The 27769-nt window shown below is 41.9% G+C and overlaps 2 protein-coding genes across 9 annotated transcripts; one reads left to right on the forward strand and one right to left on the reverse strand.

The window, feature by feature from the left end:
- The first annotated feature begins 98 nt into the window (after positions 1–98).
- LOC148370868 (phosphatidylinositol 4-kinase beta-like) lies at positions 99–22582 on the forward strand. Of its 7 annotated transcripts, none has more exons than XM_088328651.1 (14): positions 99–346; positions 2875–3240; positions 7076–7434; positions 8229–8795; positions 9023–9241; positions 10761–10858; positions 10919–11023; positions 11088–11211; positions 11277–11390; positions 11455–11606; positions 14079–14211; positions 14270–14390; positions 14461–14617; positions 22531–22582. In XM_088328651.1, exons 2-14 carry the CDS (start codon positions 2877–2879, stop codon positions 22565–22567), a joined length of 2550 nt encoding a protein of 849 aa, XP_088184777.1. In that variant the 5' UTR covers positions 99–346; positions 2875–2876; the 3' UTR covers positions 22568–22582. The 7 variants fall into 7 exon arrangements, with proteins under 7 accessions (XP_088184777.1, XP_088184779.1, XP_088184774.1 ...); XM_088328653.1 differs by having other exon boundaries at positions 10767–10858; XM_088328648.1 differs by having other exon boundaries at positions 100–346; positions 9023–9247.
- On the reverse strand, positions 16478–27769 carry mindy1 (MINDY lysine 48 deubiquitinase 1). 2 transcript variants are annotated; one of them, XM_088328656.1, is made up of 11 exons: positions 27557–27769; positions 26532–27076; positions 25536–25717; positions 24674–24731; positions 24551–24615; positions 24302–24460; positions 24117–24219; positions 20500–20642; positions 20225–20437; positions 16846–16998; positions 16478–16772 (listed from the first exon to the last, which is right to left on the reverse strand). In XM_088328656.1, the coding sequence occupies exons 2-11, from the start codon at positions 26956–26958 to the stop codon at positions 16701–16703; spliced, it is 1575 nt and encodes a 524-aa protein (XP_088184782.1). In that variant the 5' UTR covers positions 26959–27076; positions 27557–27769; the 3' UTR covers positions 16478–16700. The 2 variants fall into 2 exon arrangements, with proteins under 2 accessions (XP_088184782.1, XP_088184783.1); XM_088328657.1 differs by lacking the exon at positions 27557–27769 and adding an exon at positions 27163–27206.

The raw sequence follows: 27769 nt of genomic DNA on the forward strand, positions 1-27769 counted from the left end.
TTTTAATATGTATAAAAACGATTTAAAATGCTTGCCGTAGAGGAAATCCCATTCCAAAACCAATTGGAATGCTTTTATTACGGCAATTAAAACCGGAAGTGCGGTGCCGCCGCGTCATGTCTTGCTAATTGATCTTGCGTCACTGCTGGCTGAAAACAAAACGAGCAGCTTCGTCAAAGACGACCACAAAACAACCGGAAAAAAACGAAATAAACGCAAGTGCAACACCCTGAACGACACGTCGAGACTTTAAACAGACAAACGGATGTCGAAGAGGACTCTTAGAACGACCGCAACTCATTTGGACGGCGTCGAACGAGACCCTTGTCGGTCGGCTTCAGACCTGGTCAGTCTCAGCTCTTCGACATTTTGTGTTGATAATTTCATCGTTTGGTTTTTGCCGTTTGCCAACATTTTCAATTCTTCGTTTTAGGCAATGTTGCGCATGCGCGGACACGTCACGCGTCCATAAAGTTTTTTTGTCGCGTTGTTTGGTGACGTCACGTCAAAGTAGGCTGCAACGACGTCACAGAGGTTAAAGAGTAGAGTGCGTAGTAGTGTTTTCCTTTTTTCTTGAACGGGATAAATCATTTCAACATGTTTTGGTGTGTGTATGAGATGGATTCCAGATGTGTTGTCCTTTAGGAATTAATTCCAGCCTTGTGACGCCCTTGTAAATTGTCTGGAACAGTTCCTCTCATTTAATCATTTAACATGATTGGGCCGACTATCAAGTTTCTGTTACACGTGACGAGCCGTAAACGGAATGTAACTGTTCGAGAAACGAGGAGGTTTCCCGGTTGTCAGTCTGAAAATTTTAGACTATCAGATTCCTCTTGATTATCATTGTATTGCGGGAGAACAGCTGCACTTCAGTTGACAAAAATATACAATATAAAGACTCATAAATAGAAAAATATAAAGTGTTCACTTCTAATATAAAGTATTCACATCTCAAACAAACACTACACATAACCAGGATTATGCACTTTTAACCAGGTCCCGATATTGCATTAAAAACTAAATAGTAAAGGACTTTATTATTTTGTAGTGTTATGCTAACTGTTTTTCAATAATTCAAAGCTGTATTGCAAATACGTAGAATAGTTGTTTTTTAGGCTTAATCGCTAGAGAGACATAACAGAAACCGAAGGGAAGGGTGGCCCAAGGTTGAGCGTAGAATCCCCGCTCCTGGGAAGCCAGATGGTGTGGTGTTAACGGAACTGCACCCCAGACAGTCGCGTACGCAAGAAAGAGCGTCATCTGAGACTGCCGGAGAAGAGCCAATAACCATCTTAAGAAACCGATTGCAGATGTCATGTAACCAATAAAATGGGAGTGGGTAGTGTTTTGCGGTCTTGATTTGAAGATTGTATAGATAACTCTTCGGGCCTCCTCGGGAAAAGTGTCCCTCCCTGATTGCCACAGGGAAGCACTGATTGTATTGAGAGGGACCCGAGCCCCCGATACTGTATTAGTTTTTTGCTGTTAGGAATAAAATCTCGGGTGATTCGGATGATTGGTTTCCTGGTCTTCTCTCTTACAGAACGAGCACATATAATTGTTAGGAGAGGTGAAGCCAAGGTTAATATCAGTTTCACTGGTAAATTTATGTTCATTAATTTGGAGTCAGATGATCAATTTGAGTATCGTGATAAAGACCTTCAACCTAACATTAGTCAACATGACAACTGCAATCGCAGGACAAAGACTAGGAACCTTCTTGCGGTGTCCTGCGAAGGGCTCTCTCCCGGGGGAGCCTTACGAATCCAACTCAATCCCCTTAGACTCGCTCTCTTTTTTTCTTGGTCCTCTCTCCTTATTTGTCTCTCCTTTTCTCTCTTCCCCCTTTACAATCTTGTCTCTCATTTTCTCTATCCCTCTCTTTCCTACTCTCTCCCCACCTCTCTCACTCTCTTCCCCCTTTTTTGCGTTTTACTCTTGTCTGTCTCTCTTTCTCTCTCTTCTACTCTCCTCTCTCTGTTCTTCTTAGGGCGGGCGACATCGAGAGCAACCCTGGCCCCCAGTCCAAATGCCAGTGGTACTTTTGAACCATTCGCTGCGACCACACCCCAATCACCTGTACTACCTGCCCACGGCACGGGGCTTCCATAAATCATGCACCGGCCTGTCCGAACGTACTAAGGACTTTAGAGGCTTCGTCTGCTTGGTTTGCTTGGGTCGCACCCCGTCAGGCCTGGCGGCACAGGACAGTCGCAGCCCCTTCTCCTTCGGAGAACTACGGAGCCTCCCACGAGCGAGTCTAGCGCTACTAAGGATTACCTTAGGCGCCTTGAGTGACTCAACAACAACAACAACTGCAATCTTCTATTAGCACAAAATTAGAGAAATGAAATCAAGTGTATAAAAATAAACAGTACAATGTAAAAACATCAGTACAAAAAAAATACTTTTTCTGCAATAAAATACTTTTTCTTCACAACTTCTTTAAAATCAAGCTGAGAACATCTAAAATAAAAACTCCATAACCAGAATTTTGTACTTAACCAAAACATTGGACTTAAAGAACTGGGTATTGCACTTTAAGACTGTTTCATGACTGCGACAGTGCAGTTCGAAAACATAGTTGACAGTGTGAGGTGGGTCTTTCAGGATGTGTTTAGTTCTGCTGAGGTCGCTAAAGCAGGCTATGTCCTCCATGCATACAGTTGTACCTCTTCATACACGCTTAATCTGTTCTTGGTCACGAGCAGTGAGCGGTCTCTAGTGGTAGCCTCTGGGACTACTTGACCTGGATTTTCCTTCATATTGCGAGCGATATATTTGTTCCAAATAAAACTCATATATCAAAATTCTCACGTTGAGAGCTACTCAAATAAAGACGTACACCTGTACCTGTCTCGTCCTTCACAGAAATGGCCGACACCCAGGTCTCCTTCTCCCCAGCTCTGCGTCTTCTCCAGTTGAGCCCTGCTCACACAACGGCGCCCACCCCCTCGTCCTCGTCGCCCACCGCTTTTTCGTGCCCGTCCTCACCCTCGAGCGCCTCGTCGTCGTCCTCGTCTCGAGGGTCCGAGAGTTGGTCGGAAGGCCCGTCCCGCCGCCAGCGGCGCCGCCGGCCCACGCCTCGCCCCCACCAGACCCGGGACCAGCAACCATCCTCGCCCAGCGCCAGCCCACGAAGCTCCAGCCCGGGCGGCAGCAGCGCCAGCCTCAGCAGCGAAGCGCCCGAACCCGCATCCCCGGAGCCTCTGGATCGGGCGGATGGTGAGACCCAAGGTGAGCCACGGTTAAAACACAAACTCTGATTTATAACCCTACTTGCAATAGCACAAGTTTAAATCGCTACTATATTATGCTGAAGTTATGTCCTCGTTTACTCCTATTTTGAAGCAATGACACAAGTGTAATACAACACTTTAAATGGTTAAGTTATAACCTCACTTGTACTTAATTTTAGAACCCGACTTTGAACTTTGATTTAGAGAAGTTTAAAAAAAAAAAACAAGTCCAAGGCATTACTTTGCTGTCATGTCACTAAATTAAGACCTTACTCTGAAGTTTTATCTAATATTAATTATTTAATAACTTACTTTGAAACCCTGACCTAATTTAAGCCCCTACTTTACAATCCTGGCAAGTACTTTAAAAAAGCAAAAAACCTTTAACCCTTTGATGCATTAATTTTTTATTATTCAAAATCTTTTACAAATAAAAATAAGTTGTAATATTGTCATATTCAAGATATTCATCATAAAACATGTTTATGACATGGTGCCATCAGGATTTTTATTTTTTGGAGACTAATAGAAGAGTGTATGTACAGGTGACTTATGCATCTAATAGGGTTGAACGATTTTGGGAAAAAAAAACAACTGCGATATTTCAGACTAGTAATGCAATTTCGATGCAATTTTGGATTTTATAAGAAAAGTGCATTTTGTATTCTTTTTTTTTTTTTTTTTTGAGAACTAAATCATAGTGAGCAGTGTTTCTCATAGAATTTTGGGAGACCCTGGTAGGCGGACAGTGTAGGGCAGGGCTCTTAAACATGTGGCCCGGTGGCCAATTGCAGCCCGCGAGGTGACAGTTTGACACCCCTACTTCACAAAACAGCAACATCTAGTGGTCCGATAAAACACATTGTCCCATTAATGTAAGTAAAGCTAATAACATTTTACTGATTCACTCATACTTCTTCAAATTTCTTTATGGTTTTACGAGAATTCATAATGTTTTTCAGATCTTATTTTGTGAAGTCAAGTCATGTTTATTTGTGACGCCCTTAATCATAAAGAGTCTCAAAGGGCTGCACAGATCAAAGACTATTGCAAACTACAGACTATTATGACACCATCCCCTCAAATAATACAGATATTATCAACATAAAAAATATGTTATTCATATGCTATAGAGTAGAAGTGTGTTTTAAGCTTAGATTTAAACATTTCCACTGAGGTTGCAGATCTAATCTCAGGGGAAGGAGCAATCCACAGCACCGGGGCCCGGATGGAGAACGCTCTCTAACCTGCGGATCTCTTCTTGGCTCTTGGGATGACTAGTAGACCAGCGTTTTCAGAGCGAAGGCTCCGGACCGGAACATAGGGGGAAATTAAATCTGAAAGATGTGAGGGAGCAAGTCCATGCATGATTTTGTATAATACCAACAGAACCTTAAAATCACATCTTAAGCTAACAGGGAGCCAGTGCAGGTTAGCTAGAATCAGGGTAATGTGATTAAACTTTCTTGTCTTAGTTAAAAACGTCGCTGGAGCATTTTGTACCAGCTGAAGGCTCTTAATTTTGGACTTCAGGAGACCAGAGAGTAGTGCATGACAGGAATCGAGCTGGGAAGTAACAAACACGTGAATTATAATCTCCGCATCTGACTGAGACAGTATAGGACGAATTTTAGCAATGTTGCAAAGATGGAAGAAAGCTGTTCTAGTAATATTCTTCACGTGTGTTTGAACGGATAGATCGGGGTCAAATATGACACCTACATCTTTGACTGAGTCACTCTGGGTGATATTACATTTGTCAATGTTCAGAGCAGTTTTTGAGAACAAGTCACAGCATTTAGGTGGACCAATAACTAACATTTCGTTCTTTTGAGAGTTAAGGCGCAAGAAGTTAAGTGACATCCATTCTTTTATCTCAGTGAGGCAGGCCTCCAAATTTCCACAGTTTAGTTTATCGGAAGATATAGTTGAGTGTCATCTGCGTAGCAATGGAATCTCATTATACTTGCGAATAATATCACCTAATGGAAGCATGTAAATGCTGAAAAGAAGGGGGCCCAAGTACTGAACTCTGCGGAACACCACAGGTAACACTAAAGGGCTCAGATGTCATTTCCCCATATTTAACACAATGCGTCCTATCAGAGAGGTAGGATCTGAACCATAAGAGGACGGTTCCTGAGAGACCAATTCATTTTTTCAACCGTTCTAGTAAGATATTATGGTCCACAGTGTCAAAGGCCGCACTAAGGTCCAGCAGCAGCAAGAGTGATGAAGCGGCGGAGTCCATTGCATATTAGAAGCATATTAGAAAAAAATTACCAGTTTTCTCGTGGAAAACATGATTTGGCCCAGTTTCACCCTGACTCTAGCTCCAGAGCAGTGCTAGAAAATAAATGGACTAAACCACCGGTATCAAACAGGCGGCCCGCGGGCCAGATCAGTCCCGCTAAGGGATTGAATCCGGCCGGCGAGACAACACTCAGAGAAGCGCAAGAGAAAAACAAGCTGCAGGTTGAAATATGTAGACTTGATGTTGCCAAAGCCAGGTGCCTCAAACAAGGACACTGTACTTGTATTTATTTCTCTCTCTCTGTTTTCCACCCCTTTTCTCCCAATCTCTGTCTCTTTCACTCTCTGTGTCTCTCTTTTTCTCTTCCTTTGTTGCTCTTTGTCTCTTTCTCTTTGTGTCTTTTTAATTTCGTATGCTCTAACTTCCTTTTTTCCTTTTCTCTTTCTCTCTTCCTACCCTTTGCGCTTTCTTTTCTCTTTTCTTATCTTCTGTCTTTCTATTTCTCTTTGGATTTCTTTCTTCCTCTCCTTTCTTTCCCCCTCTCACGACTTTTTTTTAAATCTCTTTTGTTTCTGACGCTCTCTCCCTTTTTCTTTCTTTGTCTCACCCTCTCTCCTTTTCCTTCCCTCCTTCTCTTATTTCTTTATCTCTCATTTTCTTTCTCTTTAATCTACTCGTCCGGCCCCTGACAGAATGTTTGTTCAATCGTGTGGCCCCCGAGTTCAATTGAGTTTGACATCCCTGGACTAAACCATTGCAAGGCGTATTTCCGACGCCGAGTTGTTGGCATTTTATTTCCCCTTTTTATTTTATTTTTTAATGAGCGTTTTCATATTATTTAAGCTTATTCTTTTCTCTATTAAGTAAAGGAGAGTTTTAAAAATGCTGTAATCTTTAGGGGGCTTTGATTGAAAATCCAAAAACAGGCTGGTTAAACTCATGGGTAAAAGTTCAATGTAGATTGAAAGATAACGCCATGGAGAATGCATTGTACATCTACTCCTTACGCAATCTCACTACGTCACATTGCGATTTCAGATTTCAATTCATTGTGAAACTCTAGGGCACTTGTTCAATATCTTACTTTAAAACCCTGATTTAAGTTTAACCGATACTTCTCCTGAGAACTACTTTAAAAATTCAAAATAAATTTAACATTGTACTTTGATGCCATTCTGCAAATTTAAGACCTGAACTCTTAACACTTAATACCCTACCTTGAATCCTTTACCTAATTTAAGCCAATGTTTTACTCCAAAACCCTGTAAACTATTTTAAAAAGGCAAAATAATTTAAGACCTTACTTTGATGCCTCATCACTAACTTCAAACCCTACTTTTAGCTTTGAAACCCTGACACAATTTAAGCCTGTACCCTACTCTAAAATCCTGGGAACTACTTAAAAAAGGCAAAAAAAGACCTCGCTAATTTAAAACCCCAATCTGAACGTGTTGAAGGCCTTACTTTGAAATCTGACCTAAAATCTAGACCCTATGTACTCTGACACAGGTTTTAAGACCTTACTTGAAAAGTGTCTTTAGTTTAAAACCCTACTTTATACCTTTTTCCAACTTGTAAGCAGTGATTGACGCCGAGGTGGCGCTGAAGGCCTGCCAGGAAGTACTGCTGAAGGTCCAAATGCAGAATCAAGACGGCGCCATTCAAGAAGAAGACGAGGAGCGCTTCGCTGGCACTGCCATCCTCTCGCCGGTGTCGGACGGCTCGTCGTGGCTCTTGCGCCTTTTCCAGTCCAAACTTTTTGACGCGTCAATGGCGGTGGCCTACCTCTTCAAGTCCAAGGAGCCCGGCGTACAGGCCTACATCGGGAACCGCCTCTTCGGTTTCCCGCCGGCTGACGTCGACTTTTACCTGCCGCAACTCCTCAGTATGTACGTGCACATGGACGGTGAGGTGGGCGACGCCCTCCGGCCTTATTTGGTGAGTAATAGACTTCATTCTGACATGGTGTTTTTTATTTGTGTGTCGTGTGACTCAAGCCGCAAATGGAACGTTTGAGAAACGAGAAAGTTTTCTGGTTGTCTCTGTAAATTTTCGATAATGCAGTGGTATTTTTTTATACCATTTTAACTCGTCCCAGTAACGTGTCGCAAATTTCTAATTTGAACCATGAATAGCTATAAAGCACTTATTACTTATGTCTACGGACACTCTCCAAGAGTAATTAAATTAGGATAGAGAATACAGTAATAAGATAAATCAGATGATGTTTAGGAAATGTGAGTTTAATTTGAGCATTATACATGGAGGAATTCGCTGTAAGAAATGTGTGCACGTGGTGCGTTTGCAAGATGGCACGCCTGTCAACCTTATCGTTTTTACCTTACTGTACATTATATATTTTTACTGATCATTTTAAATTGTGTACCTGTATACAATTTTTATGTGGGATTTTTTTATTTATTCAAAAAAAGTCTCCAACCTGGACTTTTCACTCACGGCTATAAGACGTCATCATAGACTTATAATATTCTATTCTGTTTTTCTGTGAGTAAATAGGTGCCGCATTGTGTTCACAATGTACATTATCGCTTAGTAAGGGGAATTGCAACCAAAAATACGGGGAGCAGTTGGCTGAAGATTACTGGTATGAGATTAAGAAACTGTTGATTATACGTAAGCACTTTTATCGTACACTTAAAATTAAATTAAATATAACTTTAAATGAACGTGCACACACAAAAATTAATGTGAGTTTTTTTTGGGGTGGGAAGCTGCACCGGTGCAGCAGCAGCATCGTCTTCTCGCTGTTGTGCGCCTGGTTGCTGGGAGCTTATTCGTCCGACATGCACATCTCAGCCCAACGCCATTCTCGGGGGGCCAAACTGCGCAAACTGATATTATCCGACGAGTTACGGCCCCCTCGTAGCCCTTCACCCTCCCGGAAAAGCCACCAGAGATCCAAGTCGGACGCCGCTGCCGCATCCAGTTGGCTGGGCGGCGTCCTGCGAAGATCAGGAAGTAACCCCAAAGTGGAGGCGCACCGACAAGAGGTGAGGAGAGGAGGGGCAATATTCAGAGAGCACCGGAGTAAAGTATTGATTGGCCCTCAGCCGGAGCGCTTGCGCCCCCAGCGTGAGCTTGTCAAGTCCCTGCTGGCGATCGGTCGGCGGCTGGCGTCGCTGCCCAACAAGGAGCAGAAAACGCAACGGCTGATCTCGGAACTGTCCCTGCTCAACCACAAACTGCCCGCCAGGGTGTGGCTGCCCACCGCCGACTTCCACCATCACCTAGTCCGAATCCCGCACACTCAAGCTGCCGTGCTCAACTCCAAAGACAAGGTAGGAACGTTGCTGGGTTTGTATTTGTAGCAAGGGCATCACCATACACAGGCTAGCTAGTGACTTTGCTGGACAAAAATCAGCCCCAAAAGCTAAAAATATGAGAAAACAAGGACAAGTTGGTTGCGGCCGAGAACCTGGCTAGCTAGCGACGTAGCTTGAAAAAAAAAAAAGCCAGACGAACGATAGACCAGTAAAATTAAATATATGTATAAATATCTCTATAGGCTCCGTACATCATCTACGTAGAGGTGCTGGAGTGCGAAAACTTTGAGACGTCAGACGTCCCCACCCGCATTTCAGAGACCCAAATCCGTTCGGCCCGTTCGGCCGACAACCTGGACTGCGATGCTAGCGGCGCTCCCGTGGCCCCCAACCTGTCCGGCGTGCACAATTACGACAACGACGATGATGCTTGGGCCACTGATGACATCGGGCAGTTGCAGGTAGAGGTGAGCGCTCTTTATATTATCAGCATAGTAATAACATAGAAACATAATTATAACACAGTATGACATGATAACAGATGTTTTTTTTTTTTTTTTTTTTTTTCCCTCAGAAAATGCACATCAGACTGGAACCCCTTTCCAATATTTATTTTTCAAGCAAAAACAAGATAAACATTTAGTCAAACTTCCTAAAACAGGTTAAGAATATAAGACAATTCTAATTAAAGCAAAGTTATCAACCAAATTGAATGATCTAAATTACCTCCAGAGCCACAATGACCAAATGACACTGGGTTTGTACGGGAGGTTAAAATGATTGAAAATTCTTGAATTTTAATGTTGATTTCTCAAGGTTTGAAAAAGGTTTGGATTTTGGGTGAAGTACTTTTGAATGCTTGGAATTGTTGCAATGTATCTCTGAAGTCTGACTCCATGGACAACACGGTAAATGAAGAAGAAATGTCTGCTTAAAAATGACATCGACACGCCTTCTTTAAAGGCTCTGCTTTGCCATTGCATTTCTTCTTCCCCGTGACCTATAGCAGCTGTAATTAGTTCGTTTGGCATTTTTCAATGTGAAGCGTCATCGCTCCTACGCATTGCGCCCAAGAGGCCAGATGAAGAGACCAAGAAATGGAGAAATTGGAAAATTGGCTTTGAATGTCCTACAAATGTGCTTGAATTTGGCCATGAGAAATGTGTAAGAACCCTGATGATAATTAAGATAAAAACAATATGGAAACTGTGTCGGAAATTAATCTTTGAACATTTTGAATGGATGATGAGCCTCGAGTTTTTTTAATTAATGAAGAAAGCGTGGCTAGGCTCCAAAACGGTTGGGATCACAGCGTGGACATGCAATGATAAGTCAGATAAAGATGATGATAATCTCGATACTATGGCTGTGTAAGGCCACGTGAAAGCGCACGAAAAATTGACATGGTCGTTTTCAGACTTTCATGCATGTAAACTTATTTGGTTTAGTCTGGTTGTTTAGTCTGTGCTGACTTTTTGACTAAAGGCAAAACAAATAAATGTGACGTCACCAATGTTAGCGCATTTAGGTAGTTTGACCCTTGCTGCTACTTGCGTTAGTGGCTATTTTAAAGTCCAATCAAGGTTGGTGTCTGCTATGTATATGTATATGTATATATATATATATATATATATATATATATATATATATTGGGTTAATTTAATGTCTGGTCCAGCAGGGGGGCAACAGAGGGTTTCCTCATTACTTTTTCTTGAGAAAGATGGTTTTGTAGTTGACTGTGCTACTTTACAATAATGTAGTAATAACATAGTAATAACACATTAACGACATGGTAATATGTTATTTCACTAAGCAGACAAAACTAGTAACCCTTCATTACTTTCATTGATTTGATGTTTGTTGGTGGGTAGGATTAGTGGCGGACTGTTAAATCCAATCAATGATCTTAATGCCAGGGTCACCGGGCGGCACCAAACGTCTCCTTCGTTACTTCCTGTTTACTGTTCCTTTGTTTCGGAGGTTCAGACGAGCAGCAGTGACAACCTAAGTCAATTCTCGGTGGACAGCCTGACCAGCGTGGAGAGCAGGGAGGTCTTCATTGCTGCCGGGGACATAAGGTGAGTGGCGGGCGTCCAAGGACACTTTCCGTGCCGGTTGCCGTTGACAATCAGTTGCAGGCGCCGCCTGTCAGAGAACTTGGCGCAGACACAGACTTCCTTCAGGAAGGACCCTGAAGACCCTTCAGCCGTCACACTCAAGGAACCCTGGGAGGAAAAAGTCAGGTAGGCCACAATGACGCCATTTCCCGGTGATATTGTCTAATCAAAACTGGAATATTTTGCTCAGGCGTATCCAGGAGACGTCCCCTTACGGCCACCTGCCCGGCTGGCGTCTCCTTCCTGTCATTGTCAAGTGCGGGGACGACCTGAGGCAAGAACTTTTGGCGTATCAGGTTCTCACGCAGCTGCAGGTGCCGTCCGCCTGTTCTTCGTTCCCGCCCATTGCCGCTTGCGCATGACGTCGGCTTCTCTTCAGGCTATTTGGCGACAGGAGCGCCTGCCCCTGTGGATCAAACCCTACAAGATCTTGGTGATGTCTTCTGACAGCGGCATGATCGAACCCGTCCTCAACGCCGTCTCGCTGCATCAGGTGGGCGGAGTTTGGCGTTTCCACTTCCTGGTTTCCCTTTTCTCTAAATATTTCGAATCGTCAGGTACGCAAGCAGAGCCAGCTGTCGCTACTGGACTACTTCCTTCAAGAACACGGCAGCTTCACCACGGAACAGTTTCTCAGTGCACAGAGGAATTTTGTGCAGAGCTGTGCCGCCTACAGCCTCGTCTGTTACCTCCTGCAGGTCAAAGATAGGTACTACAATTTCCTCTTTGCTGCTTGTCATGCTAAAGTAAACCTATCAGCAACCATGTTTTCACGCAAACCTACAGTATACTTGGGAAGAAGACATAATAACAAGATAGCTATACAGCTAGACCTAGGGGACACCCTAATCCCCCTCATCTGTACCATCCTTTTTCTCACTTCCTAGTTTGCACAGTAAACTACCGTATTTTCTGCACTAAAAAGTGCACCAGATCATAAGGCACACTCCCCCAAAATAGTCTTTTGTGATATATATAGGATGTACTGGACTATGAGGCGCATGGAATTAAAACTACAGTATTGGCTATGGTTGCATAAAAAATAAATACATGCAGATTAAAACCATTTCATAGAACATAAATCAACAATATGACATATGGTTTCACCAATTACATTAATTTTGGCAACAAAAAATTAACATGTAATCACAAGATGGCACTCGAATTCCACAAAATGTTTCTCAAAGGCAGAACAGTTATCATTCATTCATTTTTCATTCATTATCTGCACCGCTTATCCTCAGTAGGGTCGCGGGAAACAGTTATTATATACAGCACAATTTAATTACGACTATGCATTTCCAATTTAATCCACCGTAATTTATTGTATAAAAGGCACCCAAATTATAAAGCATGCTTTCAAATTTCTGGCCAATTTGAGGTTTTTAGGTCCGCAGTTCGTAAAATACAATAGAAATAATAGCAAATCTAATGGAAGAGTTAACATCCATGAGAACTTCCGCAAACAATGGACGCGTTGCGTGTGACGTCATGTGTCCTTTTCTGCGCATGTGGGGCACTTGTCGCGGTTACACAGGAAATGCATAGAAGTCACAGGCAATCGCATACAAGTCCCATTTGGTTGGAAATGTGAACGATTTGGCAAAAAAACGGATTTCACCCCAAAAACTGAATTGAGCTTTAAGGTCTGCAGTGTGAACTGCACCCTCATGGTGTCCTAAACAATGTCTGCCCCGTTACACCGCACATGCACAATTTGAAGAAAACCATAGACTTTTATGTGCGCCTTATGGATGTGGAAATACGGTGATTTTTGACTAACCTACTTTAGCCCCACTCCTTGAAATAACATCCCGGTGATAACCTAGTTAGAACCTAGTAACAAGGTTGTAAAAAAGGTAATGACACAGTAATAATCGAGAAGTTTCAAGTTTCGAAAACACTCAAAATAAGGATTTTTAACTTGCAAGGAGAACAGGGAGAGAAGCTAAACCTCAAATAAAGTAAGCCAACCTTTTTAAAGGGCTTTCCCAGAGACCTTTCTTTTAAAACCTTTAGGTTCCAAAATCGGATCTGGATGTGGAAAAGGGTGTCAAAGGACAGCAACTTGATTGGGCGATAGTGACAATGACGTAAACCGGTATTAATGGTCAAAACAACCAACAAAAGTGCAATAAAAGCCAAAATAAAGTACTGCCATCCAATGCAATCTCTTTTCCAATTGTCCCATCTTAATTCAGAAACGAGCACCTATACACCTATCGGGAATCAATAATTGCACAAAGGGACAATAAACATCTAAATAAATCATGGGATACAATGTTTTTATTACAGTATTTGCCACTCTAAGACACATTTTAAAATTAAAAATCTTGCCGGATATTTGAAAGTGCGCCGTATAGCTCTCAAAAATATGGTAAATTGAATTGGCAATGCATGATTACAAACGGTTGGCATTTAGGAATAAAGCAATTAATTTTAGTTATGTTCAATGAAATTAGCTTATATTATTTGGATTTTCTGACCAGTACTTCTAGCGCTTAGATGAGTAGTAGTAATCCGCTGCGCCTTATAGGCCGGAAAAAATGTTAAGTAAAAAGAAACCCTTGTTGATCGTTATAAGTTGTAAAGAAAAAATCTTGCTCTCTTTTGCAGGTTTCCAATATTATAAACGGAATGAACTTATCAATTACAGTAATAACACAGTATATGCATAGTAATGAGACGATTTATCTAAATCTAAATTCCATCTAACTATAAACTTTTTTATGAATCCCGATTTGTGTGTATGTGACTTATAGGCTCCGAAACGGTCAAACAGATTTTTGTGAAAAGTTAGTTTTTTGGGCCTCTGCTAGTGTCTTTAGCTTGTCAAGGCATGCCCAATAAATACCAACGTTTGATTAACAAATGCTTTTGTGGGGTCACAAATGACCTCTGGCGGCCAAATTGGCTACTGCAGCTCCCAGCCACCCACCACTCCAAGCCGCCCAATCCAATCTTCTATCGGAATCAACATCTTGATTGATGCAATTGTCTTTTATGCACACGTTCCAACAAACCACCTACGGCAACGCCGGGCTGTTCTGGTAGTACGTTTTCATTTTAGAAATGCCCTTCGCTATTGTCACAGACGCTAGCACTAGTCAGTGGATAGTTTGGCCGCTGCTGCTACTAGCATTAGCTGCTAGCTTGTTTTCGGCTGTTTTGCTTCCCCTAGACACAACGGCAACATCCTCCTGGACTCGGAAGGCCACATCATCCACATAGACTTCGGCTTCATCCTTTCCAGCTCACCGCGCAACCTGGGCTTCGAGACTTCGGCCTTCAAGCTCACTGCCGACTTTGTGGAGGTGAGCGCCGCAGATTTTCACGATAAATGGCCGCCTTTAATGTTAACTCCGCCCCTAGGTGATGGGCGGCCTGGACGGCGACATGTTCGTCTACTACAAGATGCTGATGCTGCAGGGGATGATCGCCGCCAGGAAGCACATGGACAAAGTTCTACACATTGTGGAGATCATGCAGCAAGGTTGGATTTGCCACTCTGTTCTGTGGGTTTAGACCTAAGTGAGACAGAATATGGGGTTTTCTTGGTCCAGGGTCGCACCTCGCCTGCTTCCAGGGTTCCGGAACCATCCGCGGTTTGAAGGAACGATTCCATATGAGTTTGACGGAAGAGCAGCTTCAACTTCTGGTGGAGAGGCTCGTGGACGGCTCCGTGCGCTCCATCACAACCAAGCTCTACGATTCCTTCCAGTACGTCACCAACGGCATCATGTGACTACATGCTTTGCGCTTCTATCTTTTGCATTCTTCCTGCCCATTTCATTCCCTTTTATGTGCTCCCGTTGCTGCTATTTAATTCCTCCCACCTGGCAAAAAGTGGTTGAGACTTTAAAAAAAAAAAAAAAAAAAAAAAAAAGATGCCGAGATTCCGTCCCAAAAACCTCAAACCAATGTTGACAAAAATGTTTTTTTTTCAAGGCGTTAAAAAAGCTTCCTTTTCTAGATGTTAGAAAGACCTCAGTTTGTGGGCTAAATAAACACATCCACTATTTTTGGCCCACGTTGAATGGGCTGAATAGTGTTTATTTTCAGAAGTCTGAAACAGACCAGATATAGCACCAAATCCAAGGCCAAAATATGTCATTATTTGGTCCCCAAAAACTTGAAAAGACGTATTTTTCTAGATATTGAGAATTTGTCTTTTTGGGGACTGAATGAACACAATAACCATTATTTTAGGACGAAATTGTGTCCATGTCAAAACTACCTAATTTTAGATGTCTGAAATAAACCAGACATCAAAATCTAATAACACCAAAAAAATGTCTCTATTTGGTTGAAAAATAACCGGGAAATACCTTTTTGTAGACATTAAAGATGTGTTTTGAGGACTATATAAACGCCAGGTAGTTTTGGATTATATAATGTCAATGTTAAATACCAGCTAATTTTTTAGATGTCTAATAGAGACCAGATTTGGTCTAAAATCCTATGTCCAAAAGACATTTTTATTTGGTTTTAAATAAACATGAAGTCTTTTTCTAGATGTTAAAAGACCTCTAACTATGTATAGACTAGATTTAGTCCATGTGGGCCCGCCCCAAACTTTTTTTAGATGAATAAAAAAAGACCAAATTTAGCCCAAAATCCAACGTCTTGATCTGGTTGAAACAAAAGTTTCAAAGACGTCTTTCAAGATGTTGAAGAGACCTCCGGTATTTTTGTATCATGTCCGAGTGGTTAGGCTAAAAACGAGCTAACTAGATGTCTTAGAAACCCAACCAAATGCATGCTGGGAGATTCTCCCCCCTCCTTCTCAGTTTCTTTACCCTCTGCTACTGTCGTCTCGCCAACCGTCCTCCTTCACGCCGGATTTTCCGCACTAGCCTAGCTTGTTAGCTTTAGCGTCTACGCTAACCTTGCACACGCGACACCCGCTGAATGTTTCGTTCCGATGACGTCTGGTCATTGTGCCGTTGATGCTAAACGTTAGCATGATCGCTGTAGCCGCGCTTGTTTACACGGTCAACGAAGGTCCGTTAGCGATTTCACGTTGACGCTACATTTTAAATAGGGCGTTTTTTTGTTTTGAAGGTCGGGGTACATATCAAAGTTTGAGACCTTGTTGCTCAGAAGTCATAACAAAGTATCACAACGATGTCATACACTTTGAACAGACCCAAATTCCTTGAACTCTGACCTTTAAAGAATTACTCGACTCGTCTCCGTTCTGATTGGCGTCACTACATTCCTTTACGATTCGACTCCAGCCAATCGGGAGGCTCGTTTACATTGAAAGGACCCGATCGAAGACTTGATATCAACGATAACACTTTAATATGAATCCTAACAAATGTACAGTCTATATTTATATTTTCCTGTAAGGTTGTACTAACCAGCTAACTTTTTTTATTTACTAGAATAAAGTAACTGGTTTTATGGACAGATTAGTAGGATTTTTTTTTTTAAAGACTTGACATAGCACACCACTAGCAACTGCTAGCTTTAACTTTTTGTTGTTTTGTTTTTGTGAAGAATGCCAACAAGCCATGGAGCTTAAAAGTACAGTTGCCTTTTACCTTTTTTGATAAAAATGCGAAAATAAAACTGTTTGAATGTGAAAAGTTTGTCTTTTTAATATTATTTTTGCATATTTTCTGTAACATGATACATTTTTCCATGTCCAAAAAAAATGTATTCCCGACTTTGGATGTAAAACAGTGATAAGCGTAACCCAGAGTGGGAGGGCCTTGTTATCACAGGTGACTTTGGACCAATAAAATCGAATCAAAGTCACAAAGCACTAAGGTTTGGCATTATTGAGGGGGAGGGGTTAAAGCAGGACACAATCTGAGTCTTTTTCTCTTCTCCTGGCCCCTCCTTGTTGAGACCCCTGACTTCTGACCTAAAAGGAATATACTTGTTGGCTACAAAAAAAGAACAATGATGGACGAGCGTGTTGTTGTTGCCATGGTTACCTGTGGAGGAGCCTGTTGTGGTCCTCGCTGCTGCTGTTGCTGCTGTTGGTATTCTTCCTGCTGCAGCTGCCGGGCCAGTTCCAAATCGCTGAGGGGTCCCGAAGCCCCTCCGCCGGCGCTCTCTTCTTGCAGGGACACTGCGACCAGATAGTCCTTGAAACAAAAAAAAACACAATCAAAAGACGTAAAAAAATATGTCTTTTCAGGGACAAGACAAACAAACATTTTAGGACAAAATTTGGTCTACGTTGGATAGGCTAAAAATGCTAAATTGTACAAAAGAAAGAGGAAAAGACATCTTTTCTAGGAAGTTAAAAGAAACCCTTTGGAGACTAAATAGAGACTTTTTGTACTAAAATTGGTCCTCGTTGAATAGGCTAAATATTGAAAACAGACCAGATTTAGCCCAAATTCCGACGTCCAAAAGACGTCTGTATTTGGTTAAAACTAAAGTTGAAAAGACATCTTCTTTAAAACATCTTTTGGGCACTAAATAAACACAACAAAACCGGTCCTCGTTGGATAGGCTAACTAGATTTCCAAAACAGACTAGATTAAGCCCTATAGCAAACGTCCAAAAGACGTCTTTATTCGGTTAAACGCCGACTTTGTCAAGACACTGAAAACACTTTTAGGTTCCTAAACACAAAAAGCCTATTTTGGGACTATATTTGGTCCATGTTGGATCATGGGATATATATATATATATATATATATATATATATATATATATATATATGTGTGTGTGTTTTAAAAAGACCTGACTTATCCCAGATTCCAACATCCAAAAGACATCTTTACTTGGTTAAAAAGACGCCATTTTCAAGATGTCAAAAATACCTCTTTTTTGGGAACACAACTAAGACTTTCTAGACTAAAATTGTTCCATGTTGTATCGGATAAAAACAAACCCAATTTAGACGTCTTAAACAGATTGAATTTAGCCGCAGAATTAACGCCGAGTAGACCGCTTTATCTCGTTAAAATAAAGTGGAAAACACGTCTTTAAGGACTAAAACATAACTGAATATTTTTGGACTAAATGTGGTATATGTTGGATTGGTTATCTCATCTCATTAGCCGTACCGCTTATCCTCATTAGGGTCGCGGGGGGCTGGAGCCCATCCCAGCCATCTCTGGGCAGTGGGCAGGGGACACCCTGAACTGGTTGCCAGCCAATCGCAGGGCACACAGGGACAGACAACTCATTCGCTCATTTACACCTATGGACAATTTGGACCAGCCAATTCACCTGAAATGCATGGTTTTGGAACGTGGGAGGAAACCGGAGTGCCCGGAGGAAACCCACGCAAGCACGGGGAGAACATACAAACTCCGCACAGGAAGTCTGGAGCTGGATTTGAACCCACGACAGGTTCCCATGACATGAACTGTGCCACACAAGCGCTAAGCACTGCGCGCTTACCTAATTTTTGACATTTAGAAAACACCAGATTTGGCCAAAATCCAACGCTGAAAATATATCTTTATTCACATAAAACCAAAGTTGACGTCTTTTTTTTAATAAATTGAAAATACGTCTTCTTAAGGACTAAATAAACACAACTAAGACTTTTTTTCAGACTAAATTTGTTTTCTGTTGAATAAACACAAAATGACCTCATTTTCGACATTTAGCCCTATCTTTGCCCGGTGAGAAACGTGAGAAGACATTTTTCAAGATGTTGAAAAGAGGCATCTTTGGGGACACAATATACATAACAAAATTAATTTTAGACTTAAGTTTGGTACATGTTGAGTAGGCTAAAATGACCTAATTTTAGATGTCTAAAACAGACGAGATTTAGCCCAAAACACTTTATTTGGTAAAAATATGTATTTTGGGGACTAGATAAACACAACATAGAATATTGCTTGACTAAATTAGGTCTGTGTTGGACAGGCTATAAGCAATATCATTTTTGACGTCTAAAACCGACCACATTCAAGCCCAAAATCCTACATCCATAAGGCGTCTTTATTTAGTTAAGACGTCTTTTTCAGGATGATCTAGTTGGGGACTAAATAAGCACAACAGAGACAATTTCAGGACTTGATCTGGTCCATGTTGCATAGACTAATGACAATGACATTCTTATGGCTAAAACTGAGCAGATCTGGCCCAGAATCCAATGTCCAGAAGACGTATTTATTTGTTGAAAAGACCTCTATTTAGGGACTTTTGGTCCACGCTGGATTGGGTAAAACTAAATTTTGAACATCTAAATAAACAATATTTAGCCCCAAATCCAACGCCCAAAAGACATCTATTTGGTTAAAAAGACATCCCCAAATCGGTCTTTTTGAAGATGTTGAAAATACCTCCTTCGGGTAACAAAAAAAACAGAACTAAGACCATTTTTGGAGAAAATGATATAAGCAACCTAATTTTTGACATCCAAAACCAAACAGATTTAGCACCAAGTCCAACCTCCGAGATGACGGCTATCTGGTTAAAAAGACTAAGCATCTGCTTCTGACTACCCCTTTTAGAACATGTTATGTAACATTATTTTGTTAACTCATTGTTTTTGTCCTGTTTTTATTTTTATGTTTCAAATAGTTTTCATTCATTCATTCATTCATTCAAAAAGACAACATTCAAGACATTGAAAAGATGTGAAGACTACCTGAACGCAAAACTATTTTTTGACTAAATGTGTTCAATGTTGCATGAGCTAAAAATGACCATTTTAGATCTCTAAAGCAGACAAGAATAGGGCAAAAGATCAACGTCCATAATCCATGTTTGTTGGTGCATGAGAAATGTAAAGACTAATATTTAGAGATGTTGAAAAGACAAATTTTGGGGGACAAAATAAACCAAACGAAGATTAATTCATGGCCAAGTTTGGCACGTGTTACATAGGCTTAAACGACAGATTTGGCCCCAAATCCAATGTCCAAGAGCCATCTTTATCAGATGAAAAATAAATCCTTTTCGAAACATTAAAAATACCTTTTTAGGGACGAATAGACGCAACAAAGAATACTCTTTGACTAAATTTTGTCTGTTGGATAGGCTATAAACAACCTCATTTTTGACGTCTAAAGCAGACCAGATTTAGCCTGAAATCCAACATCCCTAATTGGGTCTATAAGACTTAGAAAACATCTATTTGGGGACTGGATTATTTTGGGACAAAATTTGGTAATATTGCGCAGGCTAAAAACGACCTTATTTTAGACATAAAACTGAACAGATTTAGCCCCAAAAGATCTTAATTCGGGGACAAAATGGACTACATATGATAGGCTTTAAAAAAAACTGACTTCTAAAACACAGCAGATTTGACCAAAATCCAACGTCCAAAATCTGTCTTTATTTAGTTAGAAAGTTGAAAAGATGCCCTTTTGTGGACACAAAAACCCCTGCTACCTGGTCAATTTGCCGCTGCTGCTGTTGGTCGCAAGGCAGCGGGGGACCTTTAGGGGGAGCTGCAGCGGCGGGAGCCTCCCTTTGAGGAGGGTGACACAGACGAAAATCAGAGTCGCAGAAGTTTCCGTCTCCTTCCAAGTTGTGGAGCGACTCCCACACCAAGCCCTCCTCGTTCAGGAAGCCCTGGTCGGTCACCAGAAGGTACAGGTGGCCCTGCAGGCGACGCTAGTTAGCATGCGTGCTGATTCTTGACTGAAAATGAACTTTGTCGCCACCTTGTGTTTGATCATGGTACTGAAGTGGTTGTTGCGAAAGAAGACGCACATCTCGCCTTCTTTGGCGGCGGCGTTGAGTTCACAAAGGCCATGATAGGACAGCTGAGTGGCCGTTGACTCCAGGAAGTGCTCGGCCACCAGACCTGACGACAAACGGGAAAAAGACGAGATTTTGACAATGCGGGTCAAAGTGTGAATTTCCCTACGGGGATGAATAAAGTATCTATCTAAATCTTCTTGAAGATGAAAGCTGCTACTTTGTTGAATGGCCGATTTGATAGGCATTTCTGAAATAACTTTTTGTGTTATTACTAAAATCTTACTATTAGGTTGGGGCTAATCTAGACTCTGTCAACCTTTTCATTACCTTTAACTAATTATTGTGAAGGAAATACAAGAACTGTGAACAATAAGTCTTAAAGGAGCCCTTAGGGTTTCGGCTGGAGCTGGGGTAAGGGTTAGAGTTTTTTTAGAAACAGCACTGGTAGCTTAACTCCTAAGATACCTATATTACACTTAAAGGGTTCTGGGTTTGATCCCCCAGTCAAGGCAGTACAAAGTCTAGAATAAGGTTTTTTTTTTTTGAAGCAACCGAAACCCCAACACTAGAATTTGTACTGCCTTGACTAGGAATCGATCTCAACCTAGTGGGTGCATTACAGGCCTCTTTTCAGTTGAACTACCGTTACAGCCATAACTGGTAGTTTTTGTTTGAGCAAGCGTTAGCGTTAGAATTTTGAAGCAGAACTGGTAGCTTGGCTGCAAAAATGCCTGTATTATTCATACAGGTTTCTAGATTTGATCCTAATCAAGATAGATTTAGGGTTTTTGTTGAATTAACCAAAACCCTAACCCTAGCTCCAACCAAAACCAAACCATCAGATTTGTACCGTCTTAACTGGGGATCAAACCTACGTTCCAGGTGAAGTAAAGGGAATTCTATAGTGTTTCTTTGCCGTTTTTTCGTACTTCACTCAAACATAACGAATAATTTCCTGGGCACACTCGCTTTGCTGTCTTCAAACTTGCGGTTCATGAACCACTCATCTAAATTACTCAGAGCACGCTTCAGGGATTTGACCGGAGAAGCACATCACTAGTTTTAAGCATTCCACATTACCGGTATCTCAACTGGTAAAATGACCCCTTTCTACATTCAGGGTTGTGGGTTCAATCACCAGTCATCCATCCAGCCGTTATGTGCACCGCTTATCCTCAGTAGGGTCGCAGAGGTGCTGGAGCCCATCCCAGCTATCTTCATGCAGTGGGCAGGGGACACCCTGAACTGGTTGCAGTCAAGCCAATACAAAACGTAGTGGCATGGGCTTAGTTTTCGAGTCGTGGGTTTGTGTTGGAGCTAGGTTTAGGGTGTTCGCTGGAACTAGGGTTAGGGCGAGGGTCGGCAACACGCGGCTCTTTAGCGCTGCGAAGCGACTCCCTTTTTGGTGGTGAGTGCCACTTTCAAATTTCCTTTTAAATCAGTTTGCCACACCAAGATCAATGACTCATTTTTTTTTTAATATCCGACAGAGCTGTAATTTGGGGCAGCACGGCGGCGCAGTGGTTAGTGTGTGTGTGTGTTGAGTTTGCATTTTCTCCCCGTGCTTGCGTGGGTTTCATCCAGGCACTCAGGTTTCCTCCCACATTTTCCCAAAAAAACCATGCATGTCAGGTTAATTGGCCAGTCCAAATTGTCCCTTGGTGTGAATGAGCGAGTGAGTTGTATGTCCCTGAGTGCCCTTCGACTGGCTGGCAACCAGTTCAGAGTGTCCCCTGCCCACTCCCCGAAGATAGCTGGGATGGGCTCCCGCACCCCCATGACCCTACTGAGGATAAGCGATGCAGATAATGAATGAATGACAGCTGTAATTTTTCACCAGTCCTAATATACAACATGTATATACTGTACATTGAATCATATAACTGACAAATTTATCTTCCACTATCCTTGTTCATCAATAAACTAAAAAATAAATGTGAGCAACATGTGGAAATCCTGTAGACATCCACGACTTCAATTTTTTACCACAGGAATCAACCACAATCAACCATTCTCCATCAACAATGAACTACAATCAAAAACAAGCTATGGACAGCTACCATACAATTCATCAATGAAATCTTATTGCAGAAAATATTGAAACTGAAATAACAGCAGCAAGGCAGAAGGCTACTTGAAAATAGGTGCAACAGAAATAACAGCTGATTTGGTCGAAGATATAAATGGTTTTCCGTGCTTTGCTATGCAGTGAGCAATGTGATAACTTGCTTCAGTGGTGGTGTTTTAGCAGTGACAAAGGTTTTCAGGGTCTGTGTTTGCTGGCCGTACCTGGACACAACGCGTTTCAATGTCTCCGCCTTGTCAGACTCATCCTTTAATTCATGTTCATATTTAGTCTTATAATGACGATTAACACTTGATGTGCGACGTACAACACTCTCAAGGCATAATGCACAAACAGCACGGTCATTTATTTGCACAATGCCCCAGTCATCTGTCCACGCTGGCTGAAAAGAACGAGATTTTTTTCGCTAGAGGAGCATTAATGATTTGTTAATTTATCGCGCGCCAGTGTTTCTGTGGCTGCGTTAAAACAGGGATTTTTCCTACTGTGCAAGGTGCAGCGCAGACACACGCTCACACACGAAGCAGAGGAGGAGGGGCGCTACCGTAAAGCCCCTAAACAACACTGAACGCAACTGAAAATGTCTTAATTTCAGGTAAAAATGTGCTTTAAAAAAAAAAATCATAATTATTTGTATTATTTTGCAGTGCGCTCGCGTGCCACTGGTTCACCCCTTGCCTGCCACTGCTGGCATGCGTGTCATAGGTTGCCGACCCCTGGTATATAATAAAGGTCCATAATTGATATGTAATACTTGCACTAATACACATTTCTTAGTGCCCTGTTTAGGTGTAGCATGCACTCCCTCTGAGACGCGACCTGTAGGCGGCGATGACATTTCAGTGCACAAGGTCATACAAACTAATGCGGGCTGTTGTTAATCACAACAGATGAATAAATGCAATGGCAAAGCAAAGTCACCAGAGAGCAGTGCCTGCGTCATTTTTAAGCTGACTTGTTGAAAAACATGGCAAGAATTTCAGGCCTTTACAAGGGGTTTCTCAAAATTCAAGCACTTTTCCATCATTTACAACATATCATTAAAGTTCAAGCACTTTCAAGGATTTCAAGCTCTCGTATAAACTCTGTATATACGTTCTGCACTACCGTAAATTCTGGACTACAGAGCACACCTGATTTAAAGCCGCATTCTCAAATTTGAGAAAAACACTCAATTTTGTTCATTATTACCATTACTCAATTATTATTATCATTATAAGGATAGAAAAAATATAGAAGAAGTCAACCACTTCTTCTTTGTTCTTTCTTACTCATTAGCACAAAGTGCTCCCAGTTTGATGTGTATTTCTGAAATAATCTATTGTGTTATGCTATTATGAATAGGGCAGGGCTAAAATAGGCTCAGTCGACCACTACTTTGTCTCTTCTTACTGATAAGTGGGAAGGGCTACTGGTTTGAGATGCATATTTTAAAAGACTTATTGTGTTCCAACTTTGTTAGTATTATAAGGGTTAATATTTCATTTGTACCTTCGCTAACTTGGGTGCTGTCATCAGAGTGTTTGTAGTTGATGATTTTCTCCACCAACTGGTTGTAACTGAGCTTACCGACGGAAGCCGCCATCTCCGGACTCTGCCGACGTGCACAAATCAGCAGTCAAAAATGTGTCCGTTGAGGTTTTCGGAATATTGGGGGGCGGGAATTTGGTGTTCACCTGGGGGTCCACCAGCCAGCCATGGTAGAGCGGGATGTCCAATAGGTCGAAAACGATGCATTCAGGTGTGTACTCAAAGTCGGTGACGGCCGTGAAGCGAACGTTGACGTCCAGGCCTGTTGACAACTTGGGCAGCACCGCCATGGCGTCGCTCATGTTCTGAAATCAATTAGAATAGCACCCCTGTATGGTTTGGTCCCGCCTTTTCGCTATACTAAGTCCCGCCTTTTCTTCAGATTTATTGTGTACCTGTTGGAAGTTGAGCTCCATACCGTTAGTCCTTTGTCTCGGCGTCACCGACAGGACGCACTCACCTGCACACACAGAAGGGGGGTCATGACGTCATTATGACACATGGAGGTGGCAGCTTACCCAGGTGAGCCATCAGGTCCTCTGTGGTGACAACTTCTGTCTGAGCTGGGAGTTTCGCCTACAAACATGAAGACACACACATTATATCCAGAGACCCCTCGCTACTTGACACTTCGGGTGTCACTAGTTCACTGCTTCGCAGGTTTTGAATTGAATCGTCCCAATTGTCATTGATATCAACGTATCGTGCATTGTGTTCTGAGCAGACAGCACACAGCAAATGTTTGGAAGGGCGTGACTGTGTCTGTGGCCACTGTGATATGCGGGTTTATGCTGTTGGTCAAACAGCTGGGCAGGTGCACAAGTCACCCCAAAAAAAACTGGGAAGCATTTAGCTACATTGAAAATAAATCTTTATATCAGATTCCGAGAAAGGTCAGTGCGCACAGAAATGGTCATCACCGGAGAGTGCCCCCTGGATTGTTATGGGGTACAGGAAGCAACTGCGGAAACATCAGGTAAGAAAGCAAATAGCGAAGGTGCAAGTCGGCTCTACTGCTACGGCTAGGCAAAATAACAACTCTCTTAAGCCACCCCTCAAACTACCCAATCCCAGCATGTAGCTAGCTAGCCACTCTTCAAATCGCTTCCTTACTCTGGAAGGGGAAGCCATCCAATATTGTTGTACTTTAATTAAAGACAATAAAGACCATTTATTCATCTGCAATTCTGTTTTTTTATTTGTAGATCTGCAGTTGTTATTTCGTTACTAAAGTTTGACCCTTGGGGGCTTTTATGAAGGTGCGACGCTACTTCGCAGATTTTCACTTTTCACGGGGGGGTTGACCCTCTATTAACCACCGAGGGATTACTACAGTATATTTACCTTCCAACCACCGAGGGATTACTACAGTATATTTACCTTCCAGCGAAGAAAAAGTATATTCATGATGGCGAGCAGGGGGCAGGGTCCGTTCTCGCTCTGAGTGACTATTGGCGTCTTCTTCCCCTTCCAAGTGATCCACTTGACAAGGTAATATGCCGGTACCTCCGCCGGAGCCTCCACCGGAACCTCCACCGGAGCCTCTGCAGGAGCAACGTCTCCTGTGGACAGGAGGGGGAACTACACTCAAGACCTGAAAATGACATCTTCTTCTAGTACACTGGTCTTCAACTGGTTTGACTTCTGGATCCACTATTCAACTCAAAAGACAATCACCGACCCAAATCAAGAAAACAATTCCTCTTCTAAAACATGTCAAATGAAAAGGTTGTGCAATTTAAAGCAGCTAGTGTAGAATATATTCACCTTAAAAAAAAAACTAAAAAAAAAAAAACTAAATGACTAGCCAAACCAAAACGACTTTGAGTACCGTATATACTTGCATATAAACCTACATCGCGTAAAAGCGACCCCCTAAAGATGCTTTAATGTGGCCACGTACTATAAAATACTCAAAATATTAATAAAGTATATACTTAATCATTGAAACATATTTAGTTGTGTGGTTAATAAGGACTGGTAAAAAGCTACAAATGTAACATTTTTAAACCATTTACTGAACCTCCTAGAAGCGCTTCAATGGCAGACACTCATACACAATTTTCTGATTTTGTGAAAGTTTCCTTCCACTCGACCAATGTTGTCACTGTTTTCCTCTTTTCCTTCCCATAAAAACTAATTTTCTGATTATTATGGTTAGAAAATAAAATGAGATGTGGTCCCTCTCAAACGTGACGAACGACCAAGCGGATAGAAGAACTCCCAGCAAGGCATTATCGCCATCCACTAAAAAGGAGTGCAATCAACCCAACGTTTTTTCTTCTTCTTAGCATTACTCTGTTAGGGAAACGACCCACGACCCAGTTCAGGGTCCTGACCCACAGGTCAAGAAACACTGATCTAGTCGACCCTTACCTGGCGCCTCCTCGCCTTTCAAACTCGCCGACTCATTGGCCGGCAGGTTTGGCCCCGCCACAAAACCCTCATCCGCCTCCTGCACATTTTCCGTCGCCGCCTCGGAGAAATCCAAACTGGGAACGGAGAAAGAGGAGGAGTCTCCAGATTCCAGCAGTTTGCCAGAACTATCGGCCGTCAGTTCTAATGATCTCTCAATTGCATCTGATTTCTTGACCTCGCCTTCCGGCGTGTCTTCTTTTGAATTATCGCTCGTTGGACCAATTCCTGTTAGCTCCACCTCCTTGTCAATCCGAGGGGTGTCTTCCTCTGCATGGATTGGTTGGCAGGTGAGCTCTGCCTCGGCCATTGCTACGAGATTCTCCTCGACTTCCTCTGTCAGAGAGTTGAACGCATCAGTATTTGATGCCGGCTCGGGGACCGACATTTTGTGGTAAAGATGATGATGAAGAATGTGACCAAATGACAGCAGGGCTTAAAACATGAAAGCCTCACTAGTTGCTGACAATCAATCCTGTCGCTGGCATCATCTTCACAAAAGCAGCCTACGGAAAAGGCACAAAGTCAAATACATTCAACAGATAAACCTAGAATAAAATTAAACTAAACGATAACTAATTGAATTTCATACACTTCCTTTTCCGTCAATCCGTCTGTTTACCTCGTAAGCCACGCCCACAACTGCTAGCGAGGCTGACAATAACAAACGCCTACGTCACGTCCGTAGCCAGGCTAACATGTTAGCTTGGTTGAAATACGAAGTGGACAAGAACATGTTAAAAAGCTTTGAGTTATTTTTACATCAATAAAATTAAATAATGATGAATAATAAATACTAGACTACGCAACACGCCCCGAATTATTTTTTAGCATGAGATGTCTAAACAACAAAGTCTTTGTGTTCCCAAGAAGAAAATGTCGACACATTCAAAAACAATTTGTGACATATTAATACATTTTAACGGCTTTCTATTGACTATTTAGTATATATGGCAATAAATAACTAAAATAAATGTTTGTTTTACCTTTTGGCGACCTTACGATGCTGCGATGTTACTTTGTTGATAATTGCTTAATGGGCGGAGCTTGGCTTTTCACATCGTCATAGGAAAATTGTTTTAATAACATAATCTTTATTTAAGTATGTATAGAAAAGAACAGGTATTTAAAAAAGTGCAATTGTCGATTCAGTGAGTGAGTGTCAGCGTGGACGGAAGAAAAGGGGGATTTGGTAGTTC

The sequence above is a fragment of the Urocampus carinirostris genome, chromosome 2 (assembly GCF_059441175.1).
Source record: "Urocampus carinirostris isolate Australia breed hairy pipefish chromosome 2, RoL_Ucar_1.0, whole genome shotgun sequence".
NCBI lineage: Eukaryota > Metazoa > Chordata > Actinopteri > Syngnathiformes > Syngnathidae > Urocampus > Urocampus carinirostris.